Source organism: Pan paniscus, chromosome 19 (assembly GCF_029289425.2).
Source record: "Pan paniscus chromosome 19, NHGRI_mPanPan1-v2.0_pri, whole genome shotgun sequence".
In the NCBI taxonomy this organism is placed as follows: domain Eukaryota; kingdom Metazoa; phylum Chordata; class Mammalia; order Primates; family Hominidae; genus Pan; species Pan paniscus.
The window spans coordinates 23898301-23913732 of record NC_073268.2 but is presented as its reverse complement, the minus strand read 5'-3'; the positions used below and the strand labels follow the sequence as shown (position 1 = coordinate 23913732).

The 15432-nt window shown below is 40.0% G+C and overlaps 3 protein-coding genes across 3 annotated transcripts; all 3 read right to left on the bottom strand.

Annotated features, from left to right (window-relative positions):
* Positions 1-681: 681 nt before the first annotated feature.
* On the bottom strand, positions 682-1591 carry LOC100988562 (keratin-associated protein 1-1). Its single transcript, XM_003831399.6, has one exon. It carries the CDS (start codon positions 1536-1538, stop codon positions 1005-1007), a length of 534 nt encoding a protein of 177 aa, XP_003831447.3. The 5' UTR covers positions 1539-1591; the 3' UTR covers positions 682-1004.
* A 5311-nt stretch (positions 1592-6902) lies between these two features.
* On the bottom strand, positions 6903-7343 carry LOC100988223 (keratin-associated protein 2-1-like). The gene has a single exon (XM_034941901.3). The coding sequence runs from the start codon at positions 7314-7316 to the stop codon at positions 6930-6932; it is 387 nt and encodes a 128-aa protein (XP_034797792.1). The 5' UTR covers positions 7317-7343; the 3' UTR covers positions 6903-6929.
* Positions 7344-14111: 6768 nt separating this feature from the next.
* On the bottom strand, positions 14112-14881 carry LOC117976485 (keratin-associated protein 2-1-like). Its single transcript, XM_034941902.4, has one exon. The coding sequence runs from the start codon at positions 14853-14855 to the stop codon at positions 14469-14471; it is 387 nt and encodes a 128-aa protein (XP_034797793.2). The 5' UTR covers positions 14856-14881; the 3' UTR covers positions 14112-14468.
* Positions 14882-15432: the final 551 nt, after the last annotated feature.

Genomic DNA, 15432 nt, shown 5'->3' with positions numbered 1-15432 from the left:
GGTAGGAGAATATCTTGACGGCCAGTGCCAAGAACAGTGGGGGAAGATTCTTGCCTTGAGGAGTAAAAGGAGCAGGTGAAAAGAGGTGGGGAGAAGGCCAGAGAGAGAGAGAGAGCAAGAGCAAGTGAGTGAGCGAGAGCGAGAGAGCGAGAGAGAGAGAGAGAGATATTCTGTTTTCTGAGGCCTGCTTCTGAAGTGTAAAGTGCCCTAACATCAATAAAAGGGCTATGGGAGTTATGAGCCTAGACCTTGAATGAAATGTGTATATTTGTTATGTGCTATTACTCTATAATCTTGTGTTTGTATTCTTTCACAATTTTTATTATGCTTTTGTATATCTTAGAGGACAGAAATAATTGTATACAACCTCATATATGAATGGATGAATGAATAGATTTGGCAAAACCTCAAGAAGCTGAATCAATCTGTTGGAATACCTAGCCCACCACTTTGCACATGAGAGGACCTTAGGAAACAGTTCCTAAATGTTGTCAAGTTCCTTTAATCATATGTCTTGGCTGCAAAATATTGGACCATTTAATGGTAAAACAAAGGAAAATTGCTGTTAAATATCATCATTAAAAGAGCAAAAGTACAGAAAAACCATAGTGTCATGTCATGTTGATATTTTGAAAAATCCCCGTACCCCAATATTCTTAATAAATTCCAAAGCAAAGAAAGTTCAAACAACAACTTCATCATTGAAGAGATGAAAACTTTAATTAAATTTAAGTCCCAATAACTGGTGAAATATTTCAGGTGATATTTATAGTAAAATAGTATCTAACTCTTTTCACATTGTAGGACTTTGGCTGACAACCAGGTCTAGGAAAAATTTTTGGTCTTCCATTGTAAATGAATTTACATCCTACGGAATTTATGTGGCTGTGTGATGAGAGGTTGCAAGCCCAGTTATAGGTACTGGAGTTCAGAAGATTGTTAGGATTCTAATTTGGCTAGTTTTAAGGTGCCATCTTATCAGGATCCCCAGCAGAAGGAGGTTTTCAACAAGTGGGCTCAGAGCAGTAGCAGCAGCAGACTGGGCGGCAACAGGACTGTCCACAGTAGGATGGGCGGCAGCAGGAGGCCTCGGCGTGGTGCAGCTGGCAGCAGGTTGGGGGTGTGCAGCTAACCACGCAGCAGGGAGGCAGGCAGGTACCCTCCACACGGCAGTCTGGGCGGCACCACCTGATACGGGTGCTCACAGCTCCACTGCTGCCCTCCTGGCCATAGCCAATGCCACCACCAATGCCGCAGCCAGTTCCGCAGGAGCTGGTCTGGTAGCAGCTTGGCTGGCAGCAGCTAGTTTCACAGCAGCTTGGCTGGCAGCAGCTGGAGTCACAAGTCCCACTGGTTGAGAAGCTAGGAAATCCACAGAAGCTGGTCTGGCAGCAGCTTGGCTGGCAGCAGCTGGTCTCACAGCAGCATGGCTGGCAGGAGTTGGTCTCACAGCAGCTTGGCTGGCAGCAGCTGGATCCGCAGGTCCCACTGGTGGAGCAGCTGGGAAATCCACAGAAGCTGGTCTGACAGCAGGCCATGGTGTCAGGAGTTGATCTGAAGGTTGGGTTGCTTGGAGGAGTTTCTGAATTATGGCTGCCTATTCCACTGCCGGCTTTTTATAAGTCTGGGCCAATTCCTCTATTTGTGGCGAGCAACATTTTTATCTTGTTACTCTTTAAACCAGCCTTTCTAGGGCCCTCTGATGGTTCAAATGCTGAATTGTTTTAAATATATCTCGAAATTGATTTTTCCTTATTGCTCAGCTAATACTCACCAAATGTGTTTGTCTTTGGTAAAAATGTTAACATTTTATTTACAGACAATGGTATAATTTCCACTTGAGCTTCAGCTTCAGGTTTGCACTTGTGGGTATATCACGTGACAAAGTGACTCTCACCCATAAGGTGATGTGATTTTGGAGATCATATTCACCAAACCTCAGGTCTCCAGAAAAGAATTATTAATCATGATTGCCCTTATGTAAGACTGCTTTGTATTTTTTAGACTAATAAGATTATCCTCTCTCGATATAATCTTATTAGCCAGATAGAAACTCTGATAAACTCTATATTCATAGAAATTCATAGATTTTTCCCTGAAATGGAATCTTTCCAATTTCTGTGATATCTCCTGAACTTCACATTCATATTTTAGGAAACATTGATCACTCAGGAGAATATATAAAACAAAACCTGTTCAATTTCAATGTCTCTTAAAAAAGAGGCTAAAATTCATATTCAGTAATTGGAAAAAATTGCAAAATATTTTAATGAAATTTACACTTCTCTATGAAAGACAAAAATCACTTGTATATGGATTATCTGGCATATAATTTTTCAAAGGCAGAATTTAATTTTAATTTATGTCATTTCACGTTACTAAACCATGTGTCCTGTGAAAAGATATTAGACCAAAGAGCATGACAACTGAATTTAGGAAAGGGAATAAATCAAAGAAAAAGCAAGAGTTAGAAAATACTTTTATCTGCTTTATAAGGCAGGTTAGAAAATGGGTGACCAAATATAGTTCAAGAGGTGTAGTATAATAAATGCAAAGAGATTAAGAAAAATTTCAGCAAAATAAAAGTTAAAACAATTCCTGGTCATTGCCAGAAGAAAGAATGTAATTTTCACTGGGAGTTTAGGGTTACATGAGATAAATGAAAAAAGGCTGGTCAAAAACATATTATTTCTACTTGGGGTAGGTTTATTTCTCCCTTCCAATCATGAATAGAAACACATAGTTAGCTTTTTATGAGGTGGTGGCATTTGTTTGTACAGGAATGGGGTTATATCACAGTGTGATTCATGCCAGCTTCAGTAAAGATGTTCACATCATATGGTAACCATGACTGTAGGTATGAAGTTGAAAATGGTTATATGTAATCACTGAATGTTGGAGATCAAAAATGTAGTAAATTATCCTGTTCCACCACTTAATTTTATAGGTGTAGAAACTGACATCATTCTTATTATAAATAGCACATATTTATTAACTTCTACTATGCCCAGAGCACTAAAGGCTTATACAGAAAGCAAGATCCCATATATTTGTTTTGTATCTTGCTCTAGTATAAAAATCAGTGTAGTAGCAATAGGAGGGATTAATCAAGGAAAAGAGTTGAGTATAGAACCATTTAGTCTCAAAGTTCTAAATGGGAACATTGGTGATGTGGTATGGAGCACTTTTCATTTTCACTTAACATCGGTTGATGTTAGAATACTCTTGAGTCTTGAAGAGGTTAAGTGGCTTGTTCCATTCACACAGTACACAACCAGAAGAGCTGGGTATAAAATTCCTATCACTTGTTCCTAGACCAGTTCTTTTTATTTTATACCATGCTGCTTTTCAGAATCAATTAATGTTAGTAAGGCTCTTTGTCTTTGTCTTTTTTTTCTAAAAAAAAGGTATTTTGTAATAGCACAAGAATAGAAATATTAGATGGTAGAGAGATGGCACTATGGAGTAGTGATTTTAAATACACAATAAATAAGTACAAATATGTTAAAGTTCTTTTAAGTATCTGGACGAGAGACTTATAATTGGAATAAGTCACATTTGCCTCCTAGTTGTTTTTTGTTTCCCACATTCAACTAAGTTAATATAATTTCTGGGTTTCTACATCTGCTATACTCATTGTGTCTTCTTTATTCCATGGGTATTATCTTAGTTGAGCTCTTATTGTAATCACTTGACCAAGGCAATATCTTCCTGATTAGTTTCTGTATAGTTCTGTACGACTCATTTCTCTGGCCTTTGACCTCTGTCTTTATAAGGAGCTATCATGAGAATTGTCCCAATGCCCTGCTCTTGTTATGCCATTTTCCTGCCCCAAAGCTTTCAACAACTCCTTACTGCTTATTGCATTAAGGATGTACTCCGTTGGCTAGTATTCAAAGCATACAAATTTTCCAAATCTTTCTTTCACTATCACTCTATATATATCCAGTGCCCCCAGCCAAACCGTACTCTGAACAACCCTATGGTTCCCCTCCCTCCACACCTTTGCTCATACAATTTCTATTGCTGAGAATGCCATCCCTGTGATCTGGACACCACAATCTGAACCTATATAAAATGTTAGCTTCTCTTTTCAATCTTTCTTATTTTCCCCAACCAACAGTGACTTCTGTGTTGACACCACACAGTGTTGTACTTTTATTTTTTAATATTCTACTTTTTAGATGAATTATAGGTGAATATGACTCATGTCTCTAGAATCTTTTTGAAGATGGGAACATTTTTAATTCAATTTTACTTTCTATTTTATACCATATAGCCTGTGACTTGCATATGGTAGGCAAGCAGCACATTTAGACCCTATTTCTCAATTCATTTAAAAACAACCCAAAATGGATTAAATACTTAAATATAAGACCACATATAATAAAACAACTAGAAGAAAACACACAGGAAACATTTTATGGCACTGGTCTGGACAATGGTTTTTTCTTGGGGGGATAAGACCTCAAAGGCACAGGCAACAAAAGTGAAAGTAAACAAATGGGATTATATAAAATTAAAACCTTCTGCACAGCAAAGGAAACAATCAAATCAGCAGAGTGAAGAGACAGCCTAGAGAATGGGAGAAAATATTTTCTTTTTTGGTACTTTTTTTTAAATTATACTTTAAGTTCTAGGGTACATGTGCACAACGTGCAGGTTTGTTACATATGTATACGTGTGCCATGTTGGTGTGCTGCACCCATTAACTCATCATTTACATTAGGTATATCTCCTAATGCTATCCCTCCCCCCTCCCCCCACCACACAATAGGCCCTGGTGTGTTATGTTCCCCCTCCTGTGTCCAAGTGTTCTCATTGTTCAATTCCCATGTATGAGTGAGAACATGCAGTGTTTGGTTTTCTGTCCTTGCGATAGTTTGCTGAGAATGATGGTTTCCAGCTTCATCCATGTCCCTACAAAGGACATGAACTCATCATTTTTTATGGCTGCATAGTATTCCATGTATATGTGCCACATTTTCTTAATCCAGTCTATCATTGATGGACATTTGGGTTGGTTCCAAGTCTTTGCTATTGTGAATAGTGCTGCAATAAACATACATGTGCATGTATCTTTATAGCAGCATGATTAATAATCCTTTGGGTATATACCCAGTAATGGGATGGCTGGGTCAAATGGTATTTCTAGTTCTAGATCCCTGAGGAATCGCCACACTGTCTTCCACAATGGTTGAACTAGTTTACAGTCCCACCAACAGTGTAAAAGTGTTCCTATTTCTCCACATCCTGTTCAGCACCTGTTGTTTCCTGACTTTTTAATGATCACCATTCTAACTGGTGTGAGATGGTATCTCATTGTGGTTTTGATTTGCATTTCTCTGATGGCCAGTGATGATGAGCATTTTTTTCATGTGTCTGTTGGCTGCATAAATGTCTTCTTTTGAGAAGTGTCTGTTCATGTCCTTCACCCACTTATTGATGGGGTTGTTTGTTTTTTTCTTGTAAATTTGTTTGAGTTCTTTGTATATTCTGGATATTAGCCCTTTGTCAGATGAGTAGATTGCAAAAATGTGGGAGAAAATATTTTCAAACTATGCATCTGACCAGGGGTTAATATCTAGAATATATAAGGAACTTGAACAACTCAACAGTGAATAATAATAAAAAATCCAATTAAAAATAGGTAAAAGACCTGAATAGATATTTCACAAAAGAAAACATACAAATTGCCAACACATATATGAAGAAGTGCTCAGCATCACTAATCGTCAGGAAATGCAAATCAAAACCGCAATGAGATACCATATCACCACAATTAGAATGGCTATTATCAAAAATACAAAAAGATAAAAAATGCTGGTGTGGATGTGGAAAAAAGGGAACTCATACAAGGTTGGAGGGAATGTAAAGTAGTATAGCCATTATGGAAAACAGTATGGAGGGTTCCCCAAAAATTAAAAATAGGACGACCATGTGATCCAGGAATCCCACTACTGAGTATATACGCAAAGGAAATGAAATCAGTATGTTGAGGAGATATCTGCACTTCCATGTTTATTGCAGCACGATTCACAACAGCCAACATATGAAAACAATCTAAGTGTCCATCAATGGATGAATGGATAAAGAAAATGTGACACACACTCACACACAAACACACAATGAAATACTATCAGCCATGAAAAAGAATGAAATACTGTCATGTGCATCAACATGGATGAACCTGGGGGACATTATGTTAAGTGAAATTAACCAGGCACAGAAAGACAAATAGCACATTCTCTCACTCCTATGTGAAATCTAAAGAAGTTGATCTCATAGAAGTAGAGAGTAGAATAGTGACTACCAGAGGCTGGGGAGGGTGAGAGGAGGGGAGGATAGGCAGAGATTGGTCTACAGGTACAAAGTTACAGGCAGATAGGAGGGATAAGTTTTGGTATTCTGATGTACAGTGGGGTGACTGTGGTTAGTAATATTGTATCATATATTTCAAAATAGCGATCAGAGAATATTTTAAATGATCTTACCATGAAGAAATGATTAATGTATGAGGTGACGAATATGCTAAACACCCTGACTTGATTATTACACGATGTATACATGTATGGAAACATCACATTGCACCCCATAAATATGTACAATTATGTGTCAGTTTTTTAATTAAAAAATTAATTTAATACAAAATATTAGAATGAGTAAATAAAACCAAAGCTTTTTGCAAGGCCAAAGAACAGATATTTATTAGAAAATAAACATGCCACAAAATCTTAAGAAGAAGGAAATTACTTCTTTTACAGACTTCAGAATGGCCCAGGTCTTAATAGATGAGCCCAGTGCTCGGTTCCCAGCTTGGTTGATGTGGGGTTTTGTGGGCTCAGGGCAGGAGGTTTGTTAAAGTAGAGAAATGGGAGTGTGACTTTTTCAGAAGGTGAGTTACGCGTTCCGGGCAGTCAGTGCACTGCTCAGCAGGAGGAGGTCCTGCAGGTGGTGCTGCAAGGGGTCGGCTGGCCGCAGGGGGGCCGGCAGCAGGGGGACTGCACAGACACAGGCTGGCAGCAGGTGGTGGCCCAGCAGCAGGGCCTGCACACCACAGCCGTGCACGACGAGGGGCAGCAGGTGATGGGGCGGCAGCAGCCTTCCTGCAGGGAGCAGGGGTCGCAGCACACCGGGCGGCGGCAGGGCTCGCAGATGGGGCGCGTGCAGCGGGACACGCAGGTCACGGGGCGGCACACGGTGGTCTGGCAGGTCACGGGGCGGCAGCAGCAGGGGTCGCGGCAGCAGCAGGGCTGGCAGCAGCCTCCCCCATAGCTCAGGGAGGAGAAGGTGGAGCCGCAGCAGGAGCCGGTCATGGTGGTGTCTGAGGCTGGTGTGGGTTGGGCTGTTGAGAGGAGCTGGGTGTTCTCGGGTGTGAATGTCCTCCTCCCCCTCTGGGCCCTTTATATACCCTGGCCGGGTGCAGGTGACCCTTTTCGTTTACCTTTTGGCCAATTAAGTAGAATTTTGTTTTGACTAATGGTTGCTTGTGACACACTCATTATCTCATTAAAGAGCTCTTGTTTTATCTCTAAGTATGGATGTACTCACACTGGGTGAAAATCTAAGAACTCATCGTCATTTGAGGTGATAGTAGCTCTTGATGCTTATTTTGAGTAGATAACACTGGATCAAATCTGGACAAAAAGGTCTAAAAAAACTTCCGTTTTTAAAAGAAATTAAAAACATAGAGAAGTACATAGAACACTGAGTAGAGCCTATCCTGACCCCAATAGGGGACTCAAGTCCTTGGAAGCACCTACATGTGAAACGTGAATCACACGAGTGTTAGACAAGCCCTCTCATGTAGTCTGCTTGGGAATACGTTTGATTATCACTTGATATAGTGGGATACATAGGCCTTGAATAGGATAGCAGCTCATAGAGTTGTACAGGACAGACAAAAATTTTTGCAAACCACTAAGTATTGGAATAAAACCTCCAAGACTGCCTTGCATGTTTTGTTTTCTCTAGTTCAGGTTCTGTGCAACTCTGGTCTTTCTGGTCATAAGATGCTGATTTTTATCTCTGAAACATGTCATTTTTTAGCGTTGCCTTTCTTGTGCATGTAATGAAGAATTCTGTAATGGGAAATTTTTCTGAATATACCTTGTTGGCCGGGCGCAGTGGCTCACGCCTGTAATCCCAACACTTGGGGAGGCCAAGGCAGGTGGATCACCTGAGCTCAGGAGTTCAAGACCACCCTGGGCAACATGGTGAAACCTCAACTCTAATAAAATACAAAAAATTAGCTGGGTGTGGTGGCAGGTGCCTGTAGTCCCAGCTGTGCCGGAGGCTGGGTAACGAGAATCACTTGAGCCCCAAAGGCGGAGGTTGCAGCGAGCCGAGATCATGCCATTGCACTCCAGCTTGGGCTACAGAGTGAGACTCCATCTCAAAAAAGAAAAATGCATATATACTTTGACATAGGTGCTCTGATTAGCAAGTGACAAGAAAGGGGTTTTCAACCAACATTGCACACATATCCAGAATACTGTTCAGGGGTAGACACATTGGGAGGCTGCCCAGTGTTCTGCTGTGGCACTGCTAAAAGCGTGATGGATGCGCTTCTTCAGGAAGTGTTGCCAGGGGCAGTTCAGGAACTACATGGGGGAAACAGTCCCATTACTTTCCAGCTTTACTCCTCCTGTTAGTCACCAGACAGGGTTTTGAATCACTTCAGGATCATTTTCTTTATTTGAAAGAATGTGCCTTGGGGCCGGACATCTAAAGCTCCCCAAATGGAATTTCAAGCATAATTTCAAAACTTTAAAAGGAATGTAAATTGACTGGACCCAGTAGTCACAATTAGGGAAACAGAAGAGGGAGATATCAGGCACAATCTCATCGCTAGAGACCTTTGACTCTCCTGTTTTACATTCTTTTCTTTGTTTATGGACGTGGGATTTTTGTTTTTCAAAGTGGTAACCAGAGGTAACTAGGTAAAAAGTTGTATATTCTGCTCTTTTCGAGACATATTATCTCATAATTTATTTTCATGCTGCTGTGGAGTCTTCATGATAATCACATTTTATGCAATGGGAGCCTCTTTGGAAGACTTAAATCATCACATTAACAAGACTCATTTCTCTACTGCAGAAACTTCAAACCCAAGGTCATTCTAAAGAGATCTGTCTCTCCCCTTTATAAAGATCTGTCTCTCCCCTTTATAAGGATCTGTCTCCCCTTTATAAAGATCCAAAAAGATAATCTGTGCATCACTCAGTAACCTTTCTAGTGTTTATTCACTCTAAGACACTTATCCACACCCCATAGCCAAACTTCATTTTCAGGCAGAGAAAATATGGGTCATGCTTCAGTTATTCATGCCTCAGAGTTGTAAGAGCACAGACAGCTCTGCGGTTTGACACTGGTGGCAAGTCACATCCTATTTTCTGACCCCACTTATTCTGAAACTGGACAATGCTCATTTAAAGCTCTGCCACTTACTGGCTGTGTGTCCTTGGGCCATAATAATAGTTCATATCAGAATTGTAAGGATTACATGAGCTAATATTTGTCAAGTGCTAAGAACAAACAATGTCTGGCACTTAGTGTCTTGTATTTGTTAAATATATATATATAGTAAATATATATATACACACATATATACACATATATAGTAACATGACCTTTTACTATATATATAGTAAAATATATATAGTATATATGTATATATACATATGTATTACATATATAGTAAAATATGTATAGTACATATGTATGTATACTATATATGTATATGGTGTTGCGGGAAGTCAGGAACCCCAAACGGAGGACCGACTGAAGCCATGACAGAAGAACATGGATTGTGAAGATTTTATGGACATTTATTAGTTCCCCAAATTAATACTTTTGTAATTTCTTATGCCTGTCTTTACTGAAATCTCTAAACATAAATTGTAAAGATTTCATGGACACTTATCACTTCCCCAATCAATACGCTTGTGATTTCCTATGCCTGTCTTTACTTTAATCTCTTAATCCTGTCAGTTGAGGAGGATGTATATCATTCCAGGACCCTGTAATAATTGCATTAACTACAAAAATTGTACAGCATGTGTGTTTGAGCAATATGAAATGTGGGCACCCTGAAAAAAGAACAGAATAACAGCAATTGTTCAGGGAATAAGAGAGATAATCTTAAACTCTGACCGCTGGTGAGCCGGGCAGAACAGAGCCATATTTCTCTTCTTTCAAAAGCAAATGGGAGAAATATCGCTGAATTCTTTTTCTCAGCGTGGAACGTCCCTGAGAAAGAGAATGCGCACCTAGGGGTAGGTCTCTGAACTGGCCCCCCCGGGGTGTACCTGTCTCTTATGGTTGAGATTGCAGAGGTGAAATAAACTCCAGGCTCCCATAGCGCTCCCAGGCTTATTAGGAAGAGGAAATTCCCACCTAATAAATTTTGGTCAGACCGGTTGATCTCAAAACCCTGTCTCCTGATAAGATGTTATCAATGACAGTGGTGCCCAAAACTTCATTAGCAATTTTAATTTCGCCTCGGTCCTGTGGTCCTCTGATCTCGCCCTGCCTCCACTTGCCTTGTGATATTGTATTACCCTGTTAAGTACTTGATGTCTGTCACTCACACCTATTCGTATACTCCCTCCCGTTTTGAAACTCCCTAATAAAAACTTGCTGGTTTTTGTGGCTTGTGGGGCATCACAGATCCTACCAAAATGTGATGTCTCCCCCGGACACCCAGCTTTAAAGTTTCTCTCTTTTGTTCTCTGTCCCTTTATTTCTCAAGCCAGCCGATGCTTAGGAAAATAGAAAAGAACATACGTGATTATCGGGGCAGGTCCCCCGATAATATGGTACATATATATTACATATATAGTAAAATATATATAATATATTATATATAGTAAAATATATATAATATATTATATATAGTAAAATATATATAATATGTTATATATAGTAAAATATATATAATATGTTATATATAGTAAAATATATATAATATGTTATATATAGTAAAATATATATAATATGTTATATATAGTAAAATATATATAATATAATATATTACATATTTATATATACATATATACTATATGTATTTTACTATATATAGTATATATGTATATATACAAATATGTATATATATTTTACTATATGTATTTTACATATACTATATATATTTACTCTATGTATACCATATGTATATATAGCAAAAGGTCATGTTACATTGGTACTTTCTAAATTCTAAACTTTAAGTTTAGAACAAAGACCAACATATTTGTTATGGCAAATGGTTAGTTCTCTGCTCAGTCACCAAACAATACACATGAAATAACATTATTCAGTGGTAAGTTCCATTAATAGCATGAAATAAAATAAAAGCACCTGGAAGGAAGAAACAGAGCACCTTCTCATTGAGCACTTACCTCTGTGAAGGGAGTCAGGCTATTGTTGAACTGACAGAAGGCATATCTGTCAGGACTGTGTATAACAACAAGACCCCTACTGAGAACCCCACAGCCCATGCAATACAGAATGGGGTCTTAGAGAAGCATCCTTAAAAAAAAAAGCCTTCAAATTGATTTAGACAGATTTCTCATGGTGATGTACAACAGATTTTGTGTAACAAACTCTAGAGTTTTATTTCACATTATCATTTAACAATAACATTATGAACAAATCTTTTTTTCATTATTTCAACTTTTCCTTTAGATTCAGGTGGTATATTGTGTGATGTGCCAGTTTGTTATGTGGGTATACTGTGTGATGCTGAGGTTTGGGGTATGATTGATCCTGTCACCCAGGACTGAGTGTAGCACCCAACAGTTTTTCAGCCCTTGTCTCCCTCCCGCTCTCCCTGCTCTAGTAGTCCCCAGTGTCTATTGTTGCCATCATTATGTCAATGAGTACCTGATGTTTAACTCCCATTTGTCAGTGAGAAAATATGGCATTTGGTTTTCTGTTCCTGGGTTAATTTGTTTAGGATAATGGCCCCCAGCTGCATCCATGTTACTGTGAAGGACATGAGTTCATTGTTTTTTATGGGTCAGTAGTATTCCATGGTGTATGTGTACCATATTTTCTCTATCCAGTCCACCACTGATGGGAACCTAGGTCGATTCCATGTCTTCGCTATTGTGAATTGTACTGTGACAAACATGCAAGTGCATGTGTCTTTTTGGTAGAATGATTTGTTGTCTTTTGGCTACAGACCAAGTAAAGGGATTGCTGGGTCAAATGATAGTTCTACTTTAAGTTCCTGAGAAATCTCCACACTGCTTTCCATAGTAGCTGAACTAATTTACATTCCCATCAACAGCATATAAGCATTCTCTCCTCTCAACAGCCTTGTCAGCATCTGTTGTTTTTTTACTATTTTTTTCTTTATTCTGAAAGTATGGGGCTTCAGTTACTGAGTTTTTTAATAATAGCCATTTTGACTGGTGTAAGATGGTATCTCATTGTGGTTTTGATTTTGCATTTCTTTGATGAATAATGATGTGGAGCATTTTTTCACATGTGTGTTTGGCTGCTTGTATGTCTTGTTTTGAGAAGTGATTGTTCAAGTCCTTTGCCCACTTTTTAATGGGATTATTTGTTTTTGCTTGTTCAATTGTTTAAGTTCCTTATAGATTCTGGATGTTAGACCTTTGTTGGATGCACAGTTTGTGAATATTTTCTCTCAATCTGTAGGTTGTCTATTTACTGTGTTCATAGTTTCATTTACTGTGCAGAAGCTCTTTAGTTTAATTAGGTCCCACTTGCCAATTTTTGTGTTTGTTGCAATTGCTTTTGAGGACTTAGTCATAAATTCTTTCCCAAGGTTGATGTTAAGAATGATGTTTTCTAGATTTTCTCCTAGGGTTTTTAAAGTTTGAGGTCTTACATTTAAATCTTTAATCCATCTTGAGTTAATTTTTCTATATGGTGAAAGTCAGGGTCTAGTTTCAATCATCTGCATAGAGCTAGCCAGCTATCCCAGCACCACTTATTGAATAGGGAGTCCTATCCTCATTGCTTATTTTTGTTAATGTTATCAAAGATTAGATTGTTGTATGCGCATGGCTTTATTTCTGGGTTCTCTATTCTGTTCCTTTTGTCTATGCCACTTTATATTTTAAAACTTTCTGTTTTTGTACCAGTACCATGCTGTTTTGTTTACTGTAGTCTTGTAGCATTGTTTGAAGTCAGGTAATGTGATGCCTTCAGTTTTCTTTTTATTTAGGATTGCTTTGGCTATTTGGGCTCTTTTTGGTTCCATATGAATTTCAGAATAGTTTTTTTCTAGTTCTGTGAAAAATGACATTGGTAGCTTGATAGAAATAGCATTGAATCTGTAGATTGCTTGGGGCAGTGTGGTCATTTTAATGATACTGATTCTTCCAATCCATTGGCATGGGATGTTTTTCCATTCGTTTGTGTCACCTATCATTTCTTTAAGTTGTGTTCTGTAGTTTTCTCTGTAGAGATTTTTCACTTCCTTGGTTAGATGTATTCCTAGGAAGTGTGTATATGTGTGTGTGTGGCTATTGAAGTGTAAAATAAAGTTGTAGAATGTGCAACCATTTTGTGATTAACATGTCTCTCACCATACTAAGAAGTGTTTGACCTGAGGTCTAAATGCAGGAAATTTGTATTCTCCAGGGTCTTTTCTGAACTTTTGGGATTATAATTACATTAGTAAGTAACTTATTTACTCTTACATTACTCATGTTTCTTTAACTTCAAAAACAGAGGTAATTGGCCAGAGGTTGCCTAAGGCTTCTTCCACCTCTAACACCCTGGGCGTTCTATGATGTTCCAACAGGTGTCGGATCAGTAAACACACCATTAGGCTGGGAATGTAAGTTTCAACCCAGGTGCGGCCTCCCAGCGTGTTTCTTGTTGCAGAACATTTCTCAGGTGTTCAATGCATGCCTGGAATTCTGGGCACAAGTGACTCTGTGCACATGATAAAGTCATAGTTGTATCCATCTTCCTGACTCAGCTGTGCTCCATAAATGCCATTTACAATGATTATAAGAAAACTACTCAGACTTAAGTTATGAGAACTGTATAAGAGGATTATTCTGCATCTTGCTTTGAGTATCTCTAGAAAAAAAGAGACAATCTCCCAGAAGAAAATATCACAAAGACCATGATTTCTATGGTAGGAGTATTGAGTTTATTAGAAAGCAGACAACATGATATAGGAGTTAGACTGGAGTCCTAGGAAAAGTATTTCTCATCTGTGGTTGGTCTGAAAAGGTGTCTTCAATGCATAGTGTGAGCTAGTATGAAGAGATGAGAAATGGGCTTCTCAAGGAAACGTGTATTGCTCTGCGGTGAAGCCCTGAGGGGCAGCGGGATGGACCTGGCCATCTTCTGAGGGGCCCTTCGTGATAACGGGCTGCTCAGCAGGAGGAGGTCCTGCAGGTGGTGCTGCAAGGGGTTGGCTGGCCGCAGGGGGGCCGGCAGCAGGGGGACTGCACAGACACAGGCTGGCAGCAGGTGGTGGCTCAGCAGGAGTAGGTCCTGCAGGTGGTGCTGCAAGGGGTCGGCTGGCCGCAGGGGGGCCGGCAGCAGGGGGACTGCACAGACACAGGCTGGCAGCAGGTGGTGGCCCAGCAGCAGGGCCTGCACACCACAGCCGTGCACGACGAGGGGCAGCAGGTGATGGGGCGGCAGCAGCCTTCCTGCAGGGAGCAGGGGTCGCAGCACACCGGGCGGCGGCAGGGCTCGCAGATGGGGCGCGTGCAGCGGGGCACGCAGGTCACGGGGCGGCACACGGTGGTCTGGCAGGTCACGGGGCGGCAGCAGCAGGGGTCGCGGCAGCAGCAGGGCTGGCAGCAGCCTCCCCCATAGCTCAGGGAGGAGAAGGTGGAGCCGCAGCAGGAGCCGGTCATGGTGGTGTCTGAGGCTGGTGTGGGTTGGGCTGTTGAGAGGAGCTGGGTGTTCTCAGGTGTGAATGTCCTCCTCCCCCTCTGGGCCCTTTATATACCCTGGCTGGGAGCTGATGACCCCCAGGACACAAGGTCATTTCCTTGTTTTCACTTATTCTTCCTGAAATAACACCAGCAGATTAGTAAGTTTTGTAGACATTGTTTAGATGCTCAGGTACACATAAAAGTCTATTTTCCTTATTTAGTGTAGACCCATTATATTTTGCTATTTATGGTTCAAATATGAATTTAATGACCCTAACTTCAAAGTCTCCAATTATCGTTATAATTCAATGACGCTTTTGCTAGTTGCTGTTTTGATAGCTCAAAGCAGCTGCTGTGCTCTGCATGCTCTGAGTGTTATTACTTGCTAGCAGTTGAAGTAAAGCGAGCACCTCAAGTTGTTAGCATTCTTTGCCACTGCTAAGCTTCCTGGGCAAAACAAGTTGAGGATAATACTACAGGGATAGTTTAAAAGTCAGGATTTCTCAGTAAAAGAAGAATTTTCCTGTCCCCTTTTTGGAGGTACAAGAATGCATTT

Excerpts from the sequence above, each read along its gene's own strand:
- LOC100988562 (XM_003831399.6), bottom strand. The coding sequence starts at position 1,538 with ATGGCCTGCTGTCAGACCAGCTTCTGTGGATTTCCCAGCTGCTCCACC.
- LOC100988223 (XM_034941901.3), bottom strand. The coding sequence starts at position 7,316 with ATGACCGGCTCCTGCTGCGGCTCCACCTTCTCCTCCCTGAGCTATGGG.
- LOC117976485 (XM_034941902.4), bottom strand. The coding sequence starts at position 14,855 with ATGACCGGCTCCTGCTGCGGCTCCACCTTCTCCTCCCTGAGCTATGGG.